The sequence below is a fragment of the Beta vulgaris genome, chromosome 1 (assembly GCF_026745355.1).
Source record: "Beta vulgaris subsp. vulgaris cultivar EL10 chromosome 1, EL10.2, whole genome shotgun sequence".
NCBI lineage: Eukaryota > Viridiplantae > Streptophyta > Magnoliopsida > Caryophyllales > Amaranthaceae > Beta > Beta vulgaris.
This window is the reverse complement of record NC_079202.1, coordinates 8,328,784-8,350,250: the sequence shown is the minus strand read 5'-3', so window position 1 is coordinate 8,350,250 and position 21,467 is coordinate 8,328,784. Positions and strand designations below refer to the sequence as shown.

At 36.2% G+C, this 21,467-nt stretch overlaps 2 protein-coding genes across 2 annotated transcripts; both read left to right on the top strand.

The window, feature by feature from the left end:
- Nucleotides 1–123: 123 nt before the first annotated feature.
- On the top strand, nt 124–1,044 carry LOC125494191 (protein ALP1-like). The gene has a single exon (XM_048637798.2). It carries the CDS (start codon nt 370–372, stop codon nt 1,042–1,044), a length of 675 nt encoding a protein of 224 aa, XP_048493755.2. The 5' UTR covers nt 124–369.
- Nucleotides 1,045–6,279: 5,235 nt separating this feature from the next.
- Nucleotides 6,280–21,164, top strand: LOC104884021 (la-related protein 1B). The gene is made up of 6 exons (XM_010668611.4): nt 6,280–6,936; nt 7,903–8,464; nt 8,583–8,724; nt 8,839–8,929; nt 19,797–19,868; nt 20,515–21,164. The coding sequence occupies exons 1-6, from the start codon at nt 6,577–6,579 to the stop codon at nt 20,746–20,748; spliced, it is 1,461 nt and encodes a 486-aa protein (XP_010666913.2). The 5' UTR covers nt 6,280–6,576; the 3' UTR covers nt 20,749–21,164.
- The last annotated feature ends 303 nt before the right edge of the window (nt 21,165–21,467 follow it).

Below are 21,467 nucleotides of genomic sequence, written 5' to 3'. Positions count from 1 at the left end.
ACTTTATTCTGTTAGAAAACAAAACAAAATCTCCCTATACGAAAAACCTTTCTGACACCACAAAGTCGACAGTACTAAACAATGCAGGGTGATATCGGGTGGTTAGATGACATTTTACTGGTGCAAGGACTTCTTGTGGTTATTAACAATGCGTGGTTCATCGAGTTGTCTGAAATTAGTCATGGTGGCCCTCATGCACAGATGAAAGATGATTCTTGAGGCCTTAACCATATACTATTCATGTGCTGATTATATCGGTACTCGTCTACAGGTCTTCTTTCTCCTTCAAAAGGATTGGATAAGTTTGAGTTGGTCTTTAAGAATTCAAGGAAAACATTCAACTATATATGCTCACTTGTAAAGGAAGATATGTCAGTTAAACTAGGCCACTTTTCCTTCTCAAATGGCAAGCCTTTGTCTTTAGATGACCAAGTAGCAGTTGGTCTCAGAAGACTTAGCTCTGGAGAGTCCCTTATATCAGTTGGAGAATCATTGGGTTTGCATCACTCAATAGTCTCACAGGTTACCTGGCGTTTTGTGGAGTCTATGGAGAAGAGAGGACTTCACCACCTTCGGTGGCCTTCCTCTGATGAAGAAAAGACAAAAATAAAGACAAAGTTTGAGAAAATCCGAGGATTCCCGAACTGTTGTGGAGCGATTGATACTACCCATATCACAATGTGTTTGCCTTTGGCGGATCCTGCTAACAAAGTATGGTTTGATCACGAGAAGAACCACATCATGCTGTTGCATGCAATCGTGGATCCCGATATGAGACTTCGAGATATAGTCACGGGTTGGCCTGGGAAATTGAGTGATTCCCTAGTGCTTAAAACCTCAAATTTCTTTAAAGTATGTGAGAAAGGGAACGGGTTAAATGGTAAACCTGTATTTCTTTCTGAAGAATATAGTAAATCCAAATTAGCTAAATATTGCGAATCGAAAATGGATTATCATGCACTTATAGTTGAGACAGCTTCTTATGAATTCTCAGTTCCTTCCATCACTCGAATACCCTCGTATAATCAATTGCAAATCAAGTAGAATTCTAGAAATGTTGCAATTTGCAAGTAATCTAACAAAATTCAAAACTACAGGAAATCAAAATAATTCTCAGTTCCTTCCATCACTCGAATAACCTCGTATAATCAATTGCAAATCAAGTAGAATTCTAGAAATGTTGCAATTTGCAAGTAATCTGACAAAATTCAAAACTACAGGAAATCAAAATTTATAATTTAAAAGTAGAAGGACGTGAAATTAGTGCAAATGCAAGACATGTATCAGTTATACAAACACTAAATATTCTAATATTTCTCATGGTTACAATATTTACAGCAAGATTAGGGCAAAAACCTGGAAATATGATGAGAACGTCGCCGGCGTTCGAGGAGGAGCAACGGCTACTCGAGGGCGGCAACAATGGTCGATGACGCAAGATATAGAGTTATAAAAGAGATCAAATGCGGTGGCCTAAGAAAATGATCGCACCACCGCCATGGGTAAATTTTGAAAGAGCTACTGGGAGGAGTGGAGGATCAATGAATCAAACAAAACCTTAAAGAATCAAATAAAACCCTAAAATAATCTCTAAATCCAGAAAACCAATAAAAACCTAAAATACAACAATAAAACTGAAATATACAACAATAAAAATCGGAAGAAATTACCTGGACACATTCGAAGAAGCAGATCGAGAGTGAGTGAAGAGGGGAAGAGAGAGAAAGAGAAGCATATCTAGAGTTGAGGGAAAGAGAGAAAGAACGGACATTACAGTGGAAATGTAGAGTTTGCGTTTCAACTTCCAACTATTATTAAATTCCTTTTCCAAAAAAAGTATTAAATTAGTCAAATGCTCGGGTTGTTTTTAAAAACCCGAGCATTTGTGAATTTTTCTTTTTAATTTTCCAAAAACTTGTCAAATGCTCGGGTTGTTAAAACAACCCAAGCATTTGTAAAGTAGCAAAAGAGGTTTTTTCTACAAGTGACTTCTTCTGCTTGTGTATCACAAGCTCTAACGGCAATGCTTATATTTATGCACAAACATTGCCATCAAATTCAACTCTCACAGTAAATGATGGTTATCAATAAAGTTAACAAAGCTCTAAAAGATCATATGCTGAACATATCTTAGATTTATGACTTTGGTAACTTTCTCTTCTAAAGTCAGTATGAGGAAACTTCCTCATTACTGCCATCTTCAATGATTTTTCTTTTTTTTTTTATTTAACAAAAAACAAAGACATTCTTATATGGGGATTTAAGGATGTAATCCCAATAAATTCCTCCCTTGACCTAAATCTCCAAATACCTCCACATTATCACAAAATCGGACTGTTTTCATGGCCTTCGTAGTGATCTCAATTTTCTGATCTCGAATTGTGTGATAATCAACATAGCAAATGTTGTTGTCCGCCTTCCGTCCTTGTAACACCTAGTGATTGCATTGACATACTTTACACCACCTTCCATTACCAACGCCTATACCCATATTTTGTCATCTCACCCAACGAGATCAAGTTGGCACGTGACTTAGGTTCAAACCTCACATTTTGGAAGGTTGTAACTACACCATCATGGAACCTCAACCGCACGCTATCTATGCCTTCGACTTTGAGGTCTCTTCCCATATTGATATGCCCAAAAACACCCTCTTTTTACAATGTATCAAACATTGTTGGGTCTCGACACACATGAATCGAGGAGGCCGAGTCTAACACCCACTTCTCTTTACTCACGTTTTCCCGAACGTTTTGAGTCAACAACTCATTATCATAATCGCCACATACTATATTTTGGAAGCACTCCCGACCGAGATTTTGATCTGATTCGTTGGTTATCTCTTCTGGACTTATTCCTCCCTCTCTCAGAACCCTCCGTAGCTAGTGCATGATCTCCGAGACACCACCATCTATTTGAGACATCATCCTCTCGTTTTCTGTCATAATTGTTATTGCTTTATCCAGTGTGATTTTCTCCCCTCCCACTAGCAATGTCTACACAATGGGCCTATAAGACTTCGATAGTGATACCAATAACAATAGAGCTTGCTCCTGATCGGATATTTTCTCATCTGCATTCTACAACTGACATACTAACTGGTTAAAACTGTTAATGTGGTCTTGCAAATTTGTACCATGTTCCATCTTTAACTGGTACAACTCCCACCGTAGATAGAATCGTTTGGTTAAGAACTTAGAAGCATAAATACTTTGTAGCTTCTCCAATAAGGCCTTCAGATTTCTCTTCGTTAAGAAATTATACTTGATCTCCGTAGCAATAAGCAACCGAATTGTAGTAACAACTTTCTCCTTCTTGGATGCCCATCCAACGTCATCCAAGTTTGATGGTTTCTCCTTATCTAAAGCCACATCCAGATTCTGTTTTTGATCTTCTACAATACTTTTTCACACCATAAAATTTATTTTCACATCAAACAATGAGATCTCAAATTTTGGTGAATAATAGCCATTGTACCTTCACAAATTCTTCCCTACAAATGGTTTTTTCCCTCTCACCAAATATCTAACCTCAGCTCTGATACCACTTGCTGGAAAATAAGCAACAAATGAACAAAATATAGGGAAGAAATATATAGTATAAATTGGCAAAAATGACAACCCTTTTAAAATAGGAAAAAATCACAACCACGATTTTCAAAAACTTCACTATTAATATTTGGGAGTAGAAAGGTAACTACTATAACTACAATATTAGTTATAGTGTATTTTATAATAGCTCACACTTATTACCCTCAACTAGGGTGCATATCGCATGACCCGAGCTTGAATAGCAATGGGCTCGACTCGAGCTCGTTTAGTTTCTCATGGGCTCGGCTCGGCTCGTGATGAGCTCGGCGAGCTTGAGGGAGTTGAGCTCCGCTCGAGCTCGATCTCGGCTAGGCTCGAGCACGTTTTGAGGGTCAGTTCGAGCTAGTTTTGAGGCTCGGCTTGAACTCGATTATGGGCTCGAGCTCGTTTGGGAAATTTATTTGCGAAAATTATGTATAACGTGAGTTCAATTATTCTATATTCATAAATGATTCCAATAAAACAATAGAAAAAGTTTCATAGCGATACAAAAGTTTCACAATAATACAAAAGTTTCACAATAATAGAAAAGTTCCACAACAATGTCATTTGTGGCATATGCTCCAAAGCCTTCAATGCTCGCTCCACACTACTTTCATTGTATTATAAAATCATAGGTTAATTATAAAGATTAGTCATCTTGTAAAAAAAGTGATTGAAATTGTTTAAAAAACAAAATATCATATGATTACTTATTCCATAGAAATAATGATTCATTAGGTTGTTCTATGTTGTCCTGAAAAATATGTAATAAAGTTAGCTAAGATATACTATAAATGAAAATTAATACGCCATAGCAAATTATACCAAGTTAGTGAAAGTGTGAAACCCTTACCTTATTTTACTCTTCACCCCATGAAGTGATCTACACCAATACAGTGCAAATTAACATTTGTACGGTTTCAGTACTCAAGGAAGACTGGAAGACCTATAAGGGTCAATCACTCGACTACCGACAAATGTTACAATAGTAATGGAGATGGCTAAAATATCAGCTGCCAATCTGGATAAAATAGGAAACTTGCAAGCTCTATCTTTTCACCATCTAACTCCAAAGCATCCTCCAAAGCATCATAAAAAACATAATTACAAAGCATTATGCTAACCTATTAGGTAGCAAAACATATTATCCAACACTATAATGTATAGCTTAAAAGCATATGTCATACTCCATTATACACTTATATTATTATTTATTAGTTGAAGAAGTAAACAATCATGAGTAAGGAGTAAGAACACAGAAGTGAGGAGGAATAAATATCTTCTTGGCAATTCATAAAGAGAAACCACAAGGCACCTCCAAACATAAGTTGACGCCACCACTCATGGTGAAGATCATGAAAAAAAATAAAGCCCCAGGTTTCGCAAGAGAGAGAATATTGATAGATTATGCTTGGATGACATGATAAATCATATAGTAATGTATATTTTCCTTCTTTTTCTTTTCTTTTGGTTGCTATAATTGAATAAGATTGAATAGAAAAACTTGGAAATTGAATTTTGGGGAAGGAAAAGGTAGAATTTTCGGTGAGGGCGCGAGGCAAAGAATCCGGACTTGAAAACACCCACTCGACAGTCGCAAATCACAATCTTCCGTCGATAGAGACCGCCAAAATTTCCAAAATACATTCTTAATTTCAAAATTTTGTAATAACTTCAATTGGTTGAGACTAAAACTTATAGGTAATGCATTATACAAATGCAATTTTCCCCTATTTAAAATGCAGGGAAAAATTTCCGTTGATATTTAAGAGAAGGTTAGCAACTATATATTGGGAATCATGGAAATTTTCCATGATTTTAGTGGTGTTAGAGAAAATTATGGGAATTAAAAGAAGATTAAATTTGGATATTGGAGAGAGAGAGAGAATAACTGAAGAAGAAGTGGTTAACGTTTCTCACTTTCTCTTTCTTCCATTTCAACCATGCCCCTTTCCAAAAAAATTGCCAGTGAATTTTTTTTCGAGGATTGGGCCCCTTTTAGTCTTGGGCTATGAGCCATTTGTCCCTCTAAAAACTCTTATGATCGGGTATATATATATATATTATATATATATATATATATATATATATATATATATATATATATATATGTATATATATATATATAAGAAGAATTTTTCCTTTTAGGTTGCTCTCGTACATGACACTCAAACGGAGGTCCAACAAGCACCCACCCCAAGCTCCACCAAGATTTGAAGCTTGGTCAATGTGGGATGTAGGAAGCGAAACCATTTGATCCAAGTATCCTTGGTAGTATATTAGCTATTTTTTTTTTAAGTTGGTAATATAAAAGATCATACTGGTTACGAAACTAGCACCTTGCACATGTATAACCAGGTAGGTTTGCAGGTCAGACTCATTGGAGGGAAGGGAAATGGTAAGGAAAATCTCACCTCAAAGAGTCTCTAGTGAAATTTGATCCCATGACTTTGAAGTTATGAGACCAAACCTTTACCACTATAAGCCTTTTTCGGTAGTATATTAGTTATACGATATGATAAGATGGTCGATAACAATTTTATATTTCATCCGTTTTATTACATATTATACTCTCTCACTTCTCACGCATGTCAATGAAAAATTTTGATTGATATTTTTAGTTTTTGTAAAAATCATAGTAAGTACAGACGAATCTAACCAAATCTCACGTGATTATATTAGCGTATTAAAAACACTACCCAAATGCTACTTGTTTTGATTGCGCTGAAGACTGTGTAGAGGAGAGAGAGACAGATGCTGAAGGCAAGGCATGGACGCCTCCTTCTCCACTATCGTCATCATCAATACCTCTCTCTGAATTTCTAAACCCTAAAATTACTCAAAATCCCTCTTTTCCTTCTCTTTACCCTTCTTCCTCTACCATCCTCGTACTCCATTCATTTAATCCCAATCAACTCAATCCCTTTTTGTTCCTTTCCTCCCAAAACCACTACAAAAAAAAAACACAAAAAAACAAAGTTTTACTGCCAGCCCTAAATTCGGTATGGCGGCGACAACGCCGGCAGCAGAAACAACAGCGGAATCATCAATCAATAGTCACTCACCACGTGTTCTTCCCTCGGCGTGGGCTCAAATAGTCAAAGGTCCCGGAGATTCGCCGGAAAATCACGAAATACTTTCGTCGGAGAATATTCCGGCGACTGAGAGCAATGTAGGTAAAAAACCTGCTTGGAATAATGCCATTTCTTCTTCTTCTACTCCTCCTCCGCCTTCGGGTGATCAGCCTGTTGTTATCGGCGCTACTGCTTGGCCTGCACTATCGGAATCGACTCGCTTTCCTTTAAAATTGTCGTCCTCCGATTCTCCCAAATCAACCCCTGAAGTTTCTGTCCCTGATTCTCAGGTATTCTCATTCTCCCTTATTTTTTTTACTCTAGAGCTATTATTGTTATCATTATTATGACATCTGCATTTATGTGTTTGTTTTGATAAATGTATATTGAATTAGTGATTAAAGATGATATATGTGTTTCTGTTCATTTGTGTGCTTGTTTGCTTTTCTTGATCAACTGTAGATGGCATACTGATTAGAGGAATGAGTTCATAAACTGCTTCGATTTGGGTGATTGGGTTATTACTAATTTACTATAATATGCAATCTTTTTTTCTTTTTTTAATATTTTGGTTAGTGTTTATGATATATGGAACTGAGAAGGGAGAAGGAAAATAATTTAAATGGTTGGTGTGGTAGTGATTTTTCAAATAATCGTTGACTGTTGAAAAGATGTTACATACCAGTATTTGTATTATTGATCATTTGTGGACCTTGAAGTAGTGTTAGTAAATGTTCTATTTTCTTTTGCTGAAGTTGTTAGCATTATCATTTTCTTTTCGCTTGTTTAGTAGAAAGGATTTGGAAGAAAAAGAAAGGAAGTGCGCGGAAATTTGTTATTTTTCAATGTTTGGTTCAATTTTTTTTTTTTTAAGTGAAGATTCTTTAATAAAATTTCCTTTCCTCCCAAAAGTGAGGGAATTGGGAGGAAAGAGTAAATTTAAATCGAACATGGGAAGTTAAAGTTTTTTTTCCCTTTCTTTTCTCTTCCTTTTATCTACTAAAAATTGAACCAAATATGTTGTTTGTCAGATTGATTTTTTTTTTTTTAATCTCTGTAGGTAGTGTACCCATTGTTTTTTGGGGATAGTATGTTTTGCTGATCATTATGAACCTTGAACAATTTCATGATTGTAATAGTAGTAAAGCATACAATTGTTTGTGCTTTGATTATATTAGGATGGTGCATGCAGAGCTAGTCATTGAATTTTTGTTGCCTGTAAAGTGGTTGATTTTTGGGTTGTGTTTTGAGTATAGGGACCCATCACTTCACATTCACAGCAGCCTAAGCAAGGTAACACAAATCAAATTTCTAGCATGAATAGCACAGCACCCACTAGGCAGAGATCAATGAAGCGCGGTGGTGGTGGTGGGAACAGACAAGGTGGTTTTACTCGAGGCCCTCCACCTCCTCCACCACTGCCAGCATTTCCTGTCCCTGAAATGCCGCAGAGTAGTTTCAGTAAAGTGGTGCCTGCAGCGAGGCCTGACTCATCTTTTAGAGAGACAAGACCGCCTGGAGTGTTTGCATCTCACCCCATGCCATCAAATGAGCACCCCAATCAACGAAGTTCAAATCGGCGAGGAAATTTTGGGCAGCATGGCCGTGGAGATGGGAGGAGCAATTACCATGGAGGTCGGCGTGATCAGGATCACGGAAATCATGATCGTAGCAGCTCTTCAAATTTTAATGGAAGAGGTGCACATGGGTATCCTCACAGACCTCATGGAAGGGGATTTATGGGTCCTCCAGTACAAGGGGCTCCCCCGTTTACTCCACCTCTTGTGAGGCCTTACGGGAATGCCTTTCTTTATCCTGGTGAGCCTTAGTTTCTGATACAGAGCACATTCTTGCTTCTATTTTGTGGATTACATATGGATGATTATGTTTTTCAGTTAAAGTTATGATTTTTTTCTCCTTGTTTTCACTTCACAAGATCCTTCTGTAGTCTATCTTATTCCTTCCTTTCCGCCGGAATCCTTTGGGGGAATGCCCTATATCACCGGTCCACCACCTCCACCTTATCTTGTTGCCCCCTCACGTGCATCGATAATTAATCAAATCGAGTACTACTTCAGGTATCATTGGCAGCAAATAATTGCAGCTTCCTGCACTGCTGTTTCTTGTCCTTTTGCAATATTTATTTCATTTATTGGCTTTGCTTTTTTCATTTTTATTTTCATTCTCTGCAGTGAAGCTAATCTGGTGAAGGATGCGTTTTTGAGGTCAAAGATGGATGAACAGGGTTGGGTTCCTATTACTTTAATCGCCGACTTTCCCCGAGTAAGTTGTATTGGGTTTAACGTCTTCTGTTTCTTTTGTCATTAAGCTTGAGTAATTTATAGTAGTTGTAAATTGTAATGGTGGATCTCATCCTTGTTCCAATTTAATGATTTTTCGCAAACATTTATTGTTTCACCTACTTACTTTACCCCATACTCAAATTTGATTGGCTACACAAGTGGTCCAACTTTCTCTCTCTAGGCTCTTGGGTATTCCCCCACTTTCTCTTTGTGTCACTTATTAAAAAACGGAGGAAGCATTTGTCTAAAACGTGAATGGGAACTTCTCTCTACGACTATGTTAACCATCAATCGATGATTGTTTTTTAGTATGTAATATTAGTCTGCTGCATATCAATTTTATCACAGTTTGATTAAAAGCATAATGTGTCTTTGTTTCTACATGCTTCCTTGATGGACTACTTGAATTAACATAAGACCCTAAATGCTGCGTTTGACCTTGGACTATGGGTATCATAGTACTTTCCAAAGGATCTGAAGTGGTTCAGTGATGTAATGCTGGACCTCCTAATAAGAGAGGAAAATCGAAAAGATAGAATCATAGGAATTAGGATGGATTGTCCTTTGTCCTCAACCTTGGAAACTGGAGGTTGGCTTTGATGCTTGTGGATCAGAGGGCTGAAATTGTATTTTGATTTGTAAGTTTTGAGTGCAAGGATACCCATCATTTTGATTTTTTGTAATTATTTTTACCCCATATCAACATTTAGGTTTTGTTAGTTTGTTTACCACCATTTTTATATTATTAGCTTTATGGTGGTTTTAGCATCCATGGGGGAGTCCTATTTTATTTCTAGTAATTGTCCTTGTAAGTTGACATCTTAGGCTGATGAAAACTTGGTCAACCTCATGTTTAGACACCTCGTGAATTCAACATTTTGTATAGAATATTCATTTTTTTTGCTATTTGCATGTAGCATTTGCTATAGCAATGCCATTATTTTTTGATTGTATTTATAGCGACAACTGTCATATTATAAGTTTTATGACTAAATGGGTTTCCGTTTGGCTGATGTTGCTTATGGAGTACTATGTGGTTTCAAATTTTCTTCATGTATGAAATAGTTCCTCAAAAGTTCTATTTAGTAATAGTGTCAATTATAGGTGGCAATGCCCATTACGATTAGAAAATTAGTGGGTTTAGGTTAGGGTTTTCACTCGCGTAAGGGGTTTACTTGGCATGACCCATTTGTGTACGAACTCGACATGACAATGCATATGCTTCTTAGGCTATTATTATTTAAGATTAGCTTTTTGGTGGTTTTATTTTGTTTTATTGGACCTGATTAACGTGGTTACTTATGATTTGTTTAATTAAGTTTGTAGGCAATATATTTGGTTGGGTTGAGTGTGTGTGTTTGATTAATGGGATTAGTGAGGGGTAGGGTTAACGGGTGCTAACTAGTCTAGTATATCCACTTTCTATTGTATTGATGGATGTAGGGTTTGCTACCTCGTTGACTTGGGACCGAATATGAATTTATACGATCCAACACCTTTTACGTGATGTGGTGTCGATGCTAGCACAAGCATTCTCATGATAAAACACAAATATCAGTTTTTAAGTCAATTATTCTTAATATTAATAGGTAATACTTTTCACTTCTAAGAATTTGCTATATGAAATTCTTGTCGAATGCTATTGCTTTTCAAATCTTACGTTCCATCTTTGATTGGTTAGAGATCCATTCTCTATTAGTTATTTCGATTTTAATTGAAAAATACACTAGCTTAGTAGCTTCCCTCTTCACAAAAATTTGGAAAACTTTGGAGTCCACTTTTCTCACTTTATTATATATGCCGCATATTTGTTACGGGGTGCAATGAACCGACCTAAAGGAGGGGTACAATTGGCATTGCATTAGTATTCAGTTAGAGCTTAGCTTGAGGAATAAGTTGGAGAGTTTGGGAGGGAAGAAATACTATAAATATCCCAAATTAGGGAGAGAGAAAACATGATGAGATAGAAATTGGGTGAGCTTTTAAGAGTTCAATGGGGAAAGATCAAGCCTATCAGAAGCTTGAGTATCATTTACTGTTGTTGTTTATATTGTTTATCAATCAAATACTCTTGTTCTTCCTTATTTTTTTTGCCATTAATGATGCTTAAACTATGTTGATTCATAGCATGGGGTGGGGAGGAGGGTTTGCTGGAGGAAGGAGAAGAATAAGCAGTTTTTTTTGTAGGTTAACCCTAGTGGTTTTTTGAGTTAATTGGTCATTCTAGGTGCTGTAGCAACTAGCTAAAGGCTCACTCCGTGGGAAGTGTTTGGATTGTTGATGCTTTTGGCGCAAATATTAGTCATATAATTTGGATTCTTTTTGAAATATATAGTTATGTGGAATCAAAGTAGCTCGGACAAAGGAGAAGGATTATGATAGGTGACAACTTGTGTAAAACTTAGTTTATTGCCTTCTGCGTTACACCTTTGCACATCAGTGTAGTTAGTAGTGTCAGATAGGCAAGGGCTTTTAGGTTCTAGGCAAATGAGACTAGTGAAGAACATTGCGACTAAGTTGCGTATAGGATCTTGGAATATGAGGTCTCTTACGTATTGTTAGTAGAGGTGGTTAAAGTAATGAATAAAAGAAATGTGGACAGTACGGTTTTTTAAGAGACCAAGTAAGTAGGACGTAGAGTTTGACTTCTTCCTTTGGGTATAAGTTGTGGTATTGTGGATGAGTTGGTTTTGTCACGGGTCATAGGCTAGTAATTGATGTAGTTGACCAATCCAAAGTGATCGAATCGGTATATTGGTGTATAGGATGGGGAAAGTAAAGATTAAATGTGATAGAGATCACGGGGTTAGGAAGCTCTTAAAGGCTGAGGTTGGGAGTATTAAATGGAGTGGTTACGGTTATTCCTCACTTAAATAAGCTATAAATCGGTGGAGATCTAAACAGACATGTACTGGCTAGTCATATTGGTTTTGAATGTATTTAGGGAGGTTTTGGGTATGAAAGAAGAATTGAAGGGACAAGTTGCACTCTTGATTTTGTGTAGTCAGGTGACTTGATTCTCACTAACACATTATTTAAGCAGTGACATGCATATCCCGTGAGTTTTCAAGGTGGAGAGAAAGCAACAAGAATTGACTTCCTTCTTACAAAGATCGTAGATAGATGTTGTCTTAATAGTAAATTATCCTACGACAGTGTATACTAAAAGTAAACATCTAGTTTTAACTGTTTGCATAAAGGCAAGTTTAAGAAGGAAATAAATGTCAAAGTGAGCGAAGGGTATAATGGTGGACTTTTAATATAAGACCAATTGGACCTAAGAGGAGTAGCATCAATTAACTTGGGTAAAGATAAAATAATGTATCTCCAATTCTCCATAGGAGCAGAAGAGAACCTCTCTGAAATGAAAAGAAAAGATTAGTGCACTCGGATAGAACCCGATGGAATGAGGATGTAAAATCAACGGTTCGAAGAATTTAGGATTGAGGAAAATATTACAAAATACTAGGTTACTAAGGTGAAGCTAAAAGTATCTCCCGCGGGTAAAGTCAAAGGCATACCTCGAAGCATACGACAAAATAGACTTAGTGATGGTGATAAGAAGTCTATAAGATAGCTTAGAGAAGACTTATTGAACAATGATCTCCATGATGTGAAGTTTGTCAAAGATAAACCCAAAAGATTTTAGTTCAGGATAGTGATATGAAGCATAGATGGAGGAAATTCTTTGATGGATTGTTTAAAAGAGGCAAAATGTGTCTAGACAAAACATTTCTAGTGAGGAGCAACAAGTGAACTCGGTGCATAAATTTATAAAATAAAGGTTGAGGTAGATAGTATAGGAAATGAATTTAAGATATGCTTTTATGTTATAACTTGTGAAAGAATAACAAAAGATCTTTTGTAACAAACTATGATAGGAGTAGGTTCTGTAATAAATCCTTTCCTAAGAAGTAATCGATGAGTTAACATTACGCATCCATGATGAGGAATTTTTTCATATGTTTGTGAATGATTTGTAATGGTGAACGAGACTAAATATGAGGTTTATGCTCCATTCGAGCGGTGAATTAAACAATAGAATCTTGATGGTTTTTGTATTAGAGTATTAGTGAAAAATTAAGTACGTGATGTGCAATTTCAGTAATCACACAGAGTCAAATGAGGAGGAAGTAGCGGTAGATGATAAAATGTTGTCCTTGAGTCATTGTTTTAAGTTTCTTCGGTCTTTTTTTTAAGGAACGAAGATACAGTCATGACATAAATGTAGAGGAGAATATAAGATTTTGTGTGATCATACCATACCGGTAAGGTTACACCAAAGAGTCTAGAGTGCGTATATTAGACCGATGTTATACTTTGGATCAGAGTGGCACTTAAAAATTATCGTATGAGGACGATGAAGGTAGCATACATGTGTGCGCCGAAATGAAGGGTAGGTAACACCTTACAAGCTTGGAGTTGTTGATTTTAAGGAAAATATTTTCATTTTTAGAGTTTTGGGCATATGAGACGTTGGCTAGATGATGCACTTGTAAAAGTAGTGGAAAGTTTGGATTATAGAGACGTTGACTTAGTCGGGGTGGCCAAAACACTTGGATAAAAGGCGTTACAACAACAACAACAACAACTAAGCCTTATTCCCAAGGTGATTGGGGTCGGCTAACATGAATCGTCAACTGGAATCGTGACCAGAGGAGATGGCATCGTCAAGAGTGATAAAAGTTTTTTTTTTTTTTTTAAAAAAACAAGGTTTACACCAAAAAGTGTTTAAAAAAGGTTTTCAGCAAAGGTTTTAATACCAACACAATTGAGAAAAGCAAATAAATGCAGTAATCAGACCCCTTCCTCCACATAGCTACTACCCCTCCACCCACTTCTATCCAACGTCATGCTCTCCTCAATCCCAAGTAACCTCATATCACTTTCAATCACCCTCAGCCAAGTCATCTTAGGTCTTCCCCTACCTTTTACAATTTGATTACTCCTCCACTCTTCAATTCTTCTCACCGGTGCATCTCCTGATCTCCTTTTCACATGACCAAACCATCTTAACCGATTCTCCCTCATCTTTTCTTCAATGGATGCAACTCCAATTTTTCCCGGATCACTTCATTTCTTAATCGGTCCTTCCGTGTGTGGCCACACATCCACCGCAACATACGCATCTCCGCCACGTTCATCTTATGAACGTGGCATTGTTTCACCGCCCAACATTCGGTGCCATATAACAAAGCAGGCCTAATTGCAGTGTGGTAGAACTTTCCCTTCAATCTTTGGGGAATGCCGGAATCACAAAGGAATCCAGTGGCACTTTTCCACTTTAACCAACCCGCGTTAATTCTATGCGCCACGTCTCCATCCAGTTCTCCATCCTTTTGGAGAATGGATCCTAGGTAACGGAAGACGTTCGATCCTTAAACCACTTTGCTATCCAAAGTGACCGCCCTCACCTCGCTTCTTGTAACCCCACTGAACTTGCACTCCATATACTCCGTCTTACTTCTGCTCAATCTAAAACCACGGGCTTCTAATGTATGCCTCCACAATTCCAACTTACTCTCAACACCTTCCTTTGTCTCATCAATCAACACAATATCATCCGCAAACATCATACACCATGGTATATCATCTTCCTTTGGATAAAAGGCGTTAATGATATAAAAAATGTAGATATGCAGCAGAGGAGCATAGAATAGATTGGAGCCTTTGAATTATGTGGATGACCTTGTCAGATTGTACCTTACATGTCTAGCTAACCTAGTGACAATACAACTTGGAACTCTTTCATAGATTGGGTTCGTTAATGGAATTTCATTTAAGTCGATATGTGTATTTGGTTCCATTCTTGTTCGTCTTACACTTTAAGAATATAACTCATATCTGTGATTAGAAATTAGTAATTTTGTTGTTTACACTTCTGAAACAAAAAATAATGACAAATGACGTCTTAAAAGCTATCTTTTCTATACGTCGGCAGTGTTTACGAAATCTAGCAATTCGATTAGTATTATATTTTTATAGCTTCTAGTTCAAAAAAATGTAAAAGAAATAAAAGAATATACACTCTTAATCCTTAATCACGTCTCCGTCCCTCTTAGCTCCCCATCTTTCCTTTTGTAGATTCTCAAAGATCATAGAGTAATAATCTTGCTTTCTTGGTCTCCACTCTTACTCTCTCATTTCCTTTATCTCTTGCCCAAATTCATCCATTTATGTTACCGAGTTACTCTATGAATTGGAATACTTGTCGTGCCTACCAAAATGCTACTGTATTGCGTTTTGGAACAACCTACTAGTTCTCGTGAGGGGGGGGGGGTGAATTTTATGCCCTTGAGCTTACCTCATATAATAAATTTAAACCGACTAGTTCTCATGGGTTGGGGGGGCTGAATTATATGCCCTTGAGCTTACCTCATAAGTATCTTGTGGCGTTGAGAACAATGGTACGAAGGGGACAGAAGCCTAAGTTTTCTATTAGTAGGAGCAAGAAGAAAAGAAGCGTTGGTTGTTGGATCCATATCCTTTACTCGTGCAAGAGCGGTCTTTCATTCCTCGCTCGGGGACTCTTTCGTGCTTGGGTTTTTGTTTGCTTTTTCTCCAAAAGCTTGACTTGGGTGCACTTTTCTCTGAAACTCTTGGAGTTGTTCGGATTGCTAATTATGTGAAATTATGAAGATTAACAATTTTCCCTCGTATATGGTTGCAAGCTCGTAAGCACGAATAGAGTCGAAATAATAGTATTTTGAAGTGTCATAATAGGGGAAGCACTGATGAAACCTTTCTAAAATGCAATATCGTCATTTAGAAGCATTTAGCCGACTTTTGCGTGGTGTTCGAAGCGTTGCTAGTGTTTATAGTTCTCACGCGCAAATCTAAGGCTAGATTTGCTAGACTGAAAGAACTTTGTTGCCCAGACTCAAGTACCCATGTGCGACACGTGTCATGTCCAAGTGTCCGAGTAAGCTATTTTGTGGAAGCTTTTCACTTTCCATGGAAAATGAAGTGTTCAAGTGTCCCACTTATGTTCAAATGTCAAAGATTTGATACGGGTACCTGAGGTGAAAGGAAGAGTTCGAGCAGCAACATAGTGTAGAAGGAACACAAGTTTGAACAAAAGTTGTTTGAATTTTGAGTAGACTCGCCTTAACGCAACCTCCCCCTTAGACTCGGTGTCGCTTTATCTTGTAGCCATGGAAGTTTAGTGCTGAAGTTTACTTCGTCATTTCTTGGCAAAAAATTGCGCTGCCCTTGGCTTTTTCATTTAAAGGCGGATTGGGTTTTTATTATTCTCTTATATTACTTTCTTCATTTCAAATGCAACATTTGATGTTCACATGTCTCAATGCACTACTTTGAGCATTTATATATATCTAATTATTGATTACGAAAACTTATATAATTTTGACATTCTAAAAATATACTCCCTCCGTCTTAGAATACTCTTTACTACTCTTTACACTGTCCTTTTTTATGTGTCCCACAATACTCTTTACACTTCTATTTTGGGATATGACTCACTATTATTTTAATTATTCTATCTTTTAACTATTGGCCTACACTCTGACTCCTCCAAATTAAATGATACCATTCTTATTACCTACCAACTCTAACCATGGCCCATGACCCACATTCTCTCTCCTTAAAATAAAATAATACTACTTTTACTAACTACTAACTCATATCACATCTACTTTTCAATAAAATAACAATTGATAACCAAACAATAACTTATCATCTAAACTACGTGCCTTCATAAGTGTCAAGAGTATTCTAGGACGGAGGGAGTATATTAAGACTGATACATGCTTCCCCCATTCTTTTTCTATTGCAACAATTGAGTTTTTACACTATTCACCTACGATCCTTTCATTATTTGTTGTGATTTTGCGTAATGAAAAGTATAGTCATGTGGGGTCTTGTTAGATTTGTCTCGATATGAATTTTCAAATTATTAAATTTTTATAATTTTTATTAAAAAGTAATTAAAGATATTAATAGTTATAGTTGTGCATTGTCAAACGTTAAAACTCAATGATGCAACAGAAAAAGAACGGTAGAAGTATTACACAAAAGCATTTGTCTTCTCATTTTATCATCGAGATGCAGTCACAGTTAGTATTTGAATAGTGTAAAATTTCTAGTGTTGCATGTATTGAGAAATGGAGTTAAAAGAGACTGAGTTATATATATGTTTGTGTGCCAGGCTGATAAGTTAGATTTTTGCAAACCATAAAAATAAGGTTTGATTTCTCAAATCTGACAACTAAGCATCACATTTTGACAAAAAATATATAATATAATTTTAATTCAAAAATGGTTTTTATATCTATTAGTATTATTTTTTAAAACAGCTCCCTGTTTCTTGTTTCTAAGAATTGTCCCTTACCTGTTTTACTGAAACTTTCCCCATCTCCAAACCTTGCAAGAATTGCCTTGGTGAGGATTTCTTTTCACGTAAAGTGGTGCTGCTGAGGAAACATTGAGACAAGAATTCGTCTATATCCCTTGTTAGTTAGATGGTTTTTGGTCAAATATTTTGGATGCCACCTTAGTTTTACACTCTCATGTGTCATAATATGCCAAGGCAAGTTTCATTCATGATCGTGTCCCATGCTAAAACTTCAGTCGCAGGCTTTCTGATACCAATTTTTTGCTGATTGGCTGCTTGACAGTTGACAATCTTTGAGAACTGCTTATTTTCTGTACATTTCAAAATTATTCTAGGCTCGTGTCTGAGTGGCAATTAGCTGTTTACTTCAAATATAAGCTCAAACTGTTATAGTAAGATATGGCTTAAGAGACTAAACTATTATAAACAGGATATTGAGGACGTCTATGCTTAAACTTCGGATTTTAGCTATATATGCTGTTTACCTAGGAACACATTTGTTTAGGTTGTGCATCATGGCTTCCATACCCAACTCTATGAGCACCTACAAAAGATGCATCCACCTGTTGTAGACCTACATAAGTTTTTCTAACTACTAGTATAAAAAGGAAATAAAATAGTGTCTTAGTCTCAAATTTTGCAGCGTGATTTATTGATGAGCTTATACATGAAAGTTTACGGTCTATCACTATATCTTATTAGAATGATAAAACTGAGGTGGTTTTGCTGTGTGCTATACTAGAAAATTATAGCTGATTTAGAATGGTTGGTGCAGGTTTTTTGTTATTGTGAAAGGTTGAAGTAGTGTTGTACACCTTTTGTCTTTTTATTCTATTAGTTGCATCATTTGGACTTCTACACTATTTTGACCATCTTTTTGCGATTTAAGCATAAGTAAAAGACAAGAAAACTGATTATGTTTGTTTGAGCAGGGATATATTGAATAGATGTTGTACCCGTAAGGGTAATGGACTGTTAGGTTTATGGAGATAGGAGTCAGGGTGGCCAAAAATGACAAGGACAGACGGCATTGATAATGGGTAGAAATCAGGTTGTGAGAGCATTTAGCACTTGATAGTTAAGAATGAAGGCATATGACATCGTAGACGTAGATACAGACTCACTCATGCAACCGTCTCCAAGTCTGCAGCCTTTTAGGATTAGGGCTATGACATTGTTAAAAAAATTCTTGTTTCTGAATGAGCATAACACCTATATTACAAAATATAAGTTTGGAGTTGGGGGTGCTGTTATTGCTATTTTTGAATATATTATATTTAAATGCCTAAACACGTTTATTACAACTTTTAAGCATAGGTTTCTCTTATTTTCATCAAGGGGGAATCATAATGTTGAATTTCACCATCTTTTATGCTTATCTTGATCGTGATTGACGACTTCCGCACTTGAAGTTTGAATATTCTTACATACTAGCTCCGTTCCTATTTAATCTACATGATTCACTTTGGGAGTATAACCAAGGGAAAAGTGAAAAAGTAGGAGAGAGGAGAGAATTCTCAAAAGTGGGGAGTAAGAAGTACAAAAAGGAAATAAAAAATAGTGGAGAGAGAAAAATGGGGTAGGTGGGGGATTTTAATTGGGTTAATTTATTTGGTGCGGGATCACATGGGGGACAAAAGTGGGGAATATGGACTGGACATTTTACCTTGTATCGGTAAAGTTGTAACAGTCGAAATGGAAATCCGAAAAAGAACGTGTATAGATTAAAAAGGGACAGAGGTAGTATGTATGGTCTTTTTTTCCCTCTTCTATTTAACATTGAGATCTCTCCTTATCCATTTATTAAATGAATTGTCTGTGAAATTGTTATAGCCAATAAAAACATTGCTTAAAACTGAACAATTTTATGAATGTGATGCCAACTTTTTTTCCGTTAGTTTTTTAATATTTGTTTTTGATATGTTTTCCTTTATAATGTCTTTTATATTAAAAGAATGCATCACAGGTTTACAAATATCAAAAAGCACATCAACAATGTCACTCAAACCCTTCATTGAGCCTTCAATTGCTTTGTTTTTGGTAAAGGTTGTTTTGGTTTGAAGAGGGGTGTATTGCTTTTGGGAGTCTTACAATCTTCTGTGTTTGAGAGGCATCTTCATTATGCATCCCAAATGTTGAACCTCAAGCTGTTTTAAATCAACCTCAAGTTGTCTCGGTGGTGCAACATTTTATAAGGTTCCCAGGGAAAGTAAACCCAGCACACCTACAGGCTACCAGAGCTGCGACTACTTTAATTTCCTTTACTAATGTGTCCTGAATTCTTTAAGCCTTTGTAAATAAAAAAAAAAAGAAACTAAAAAAATCAAGCTTTCCTATTCCCCCTTTTCATACACAAGGAGGAAATAGTAACAGTTGATCTAAGCATTGTAACAAGTCTTGTTTAAATATGCTGGTGTCGTAAAGACATTCAGTATTACAAGTATATGTTTGATGCTACTGTTTTACTGATTGTTGTGTATTATATCTCTGACAGGTTCGACAACTCACAGATAGCATTCCTTTTATATTGGACTGTATAAAAGAATCTAATATTGTGGAAGTACAGGTTAGTTCCTTTTTGCTATTTTGGTTTTTCTATAAAAGGATTATAGATAATGATAGTCGATATGATTTTTTGAATTCCTTCTGTTATTTGATAAGAGTTTTCTCCATACATGTTTTTCAACTTTTTTTTTAATGTGAACATCAATTTGCATCTTGTTGAGAGTTAGAACTCTTGCAGGAGGTAATGTCATGACACTGACACAAATACCCTATTGCCTTAAGTATACTTCCTCCGTTCATTATTAATTGCAACACGTTCCTTATCTAGAAGTTTCTCATTGATTGCAATATTACTTAATTTGGTAAAGAGTTCTCTCTATCTCTCTCTGTCATTTTAGAACTCTCTATCTCTATCCTCTTCACATGGTCTCTGTAAAAAAAGTGTGTCAATCTTATATGTTGCAATTAATAGGGAATGGAGGAAATATTTAGATAAAAACAAGACCAAATGGCAATATGAGGGAGGACACTTAAGTAATTTCACTTGCATGGGCTTCACTCCATTACCGCTCTCTTGTTTGCTAAGAAACCGTCGTTGGTTGGCCTGAATAAGTTGGCGCAAACATGATTTTATCTGCTCTTAAATAATTGCTCAATGAATGTTCAGCATATGTAACCAAATAGTATTGTTTATTTTAATCATGTAGGGTGATAAAGTAAGGAAATGTGATGATTGGATGAAATGGATAGCACCTCAACCATCATCAGCAGAATCGGGTGCACAATCTCCTGTTGGATCATTTGATGGTTTGACTACTGCTGTCCAGAGAGTGTCGTTAGAGGAGAACCAAGATAATACATCAAGTTCGCTGAAGGATAAGGAGTTGGCTAATAATTTGAGCATAACAAATATGGAGGGTTCGATTCAACGTGTATGTTGAAATCACAAATTTCGACTTTTCTGTGATGTCTATAAATCTGATATCATCAAAAATAGTCATGCCCAGTTTTCATCTTATGGAGGATAAATTATGTCAATGGGTTTGGAGAAATTTTTTGCTTGATTTTCGTTGTTGTAACGGTGTAACCTTTAAAATTTTTGCCAGTTGTATGAAGCGGCGAGTTAAGCAATTTTAGGTTGAAATGCTAACTATTTTTGGGATAGTTAACTCGATCTACTTGACACAACTATTGAGCGTTTTGATTGTATAGTTTCTCTGTTACTTTTTTTTTTCTGCCAAGTTGTAATTTAGATATATTTTGGAGACAAGTTTCATAAAACAGGAGAACGATTGTCCTTTGTTTAGGATGAATTCAAGTGTAACCTTTTTTAAAATGTTGGATATGCTTCACTTTACGCGGGAGGTCGATCTTTTTAGAGAGGTGTTTGTTAGTGTGATTGCATTTCGTTGATTATATTGTTGCAAATTATATTAGTCTCCGAGATCATTGTTCTCATCACGGTTTCGAGCCACAAATTATGAGAATTTTTTTAATATGCATGAATAACGAATATTTATTTTGGGCATATAAGTAAAAGGTTTCAATATTGAAAGATATAATGGTTTACCTCTAAATTTGGAATATCTTTCATCTCAAGATATAAGGGTATTCCTTTAACACACAAGAAAGGCAAAAAGAACTATAAAATTTACTATAC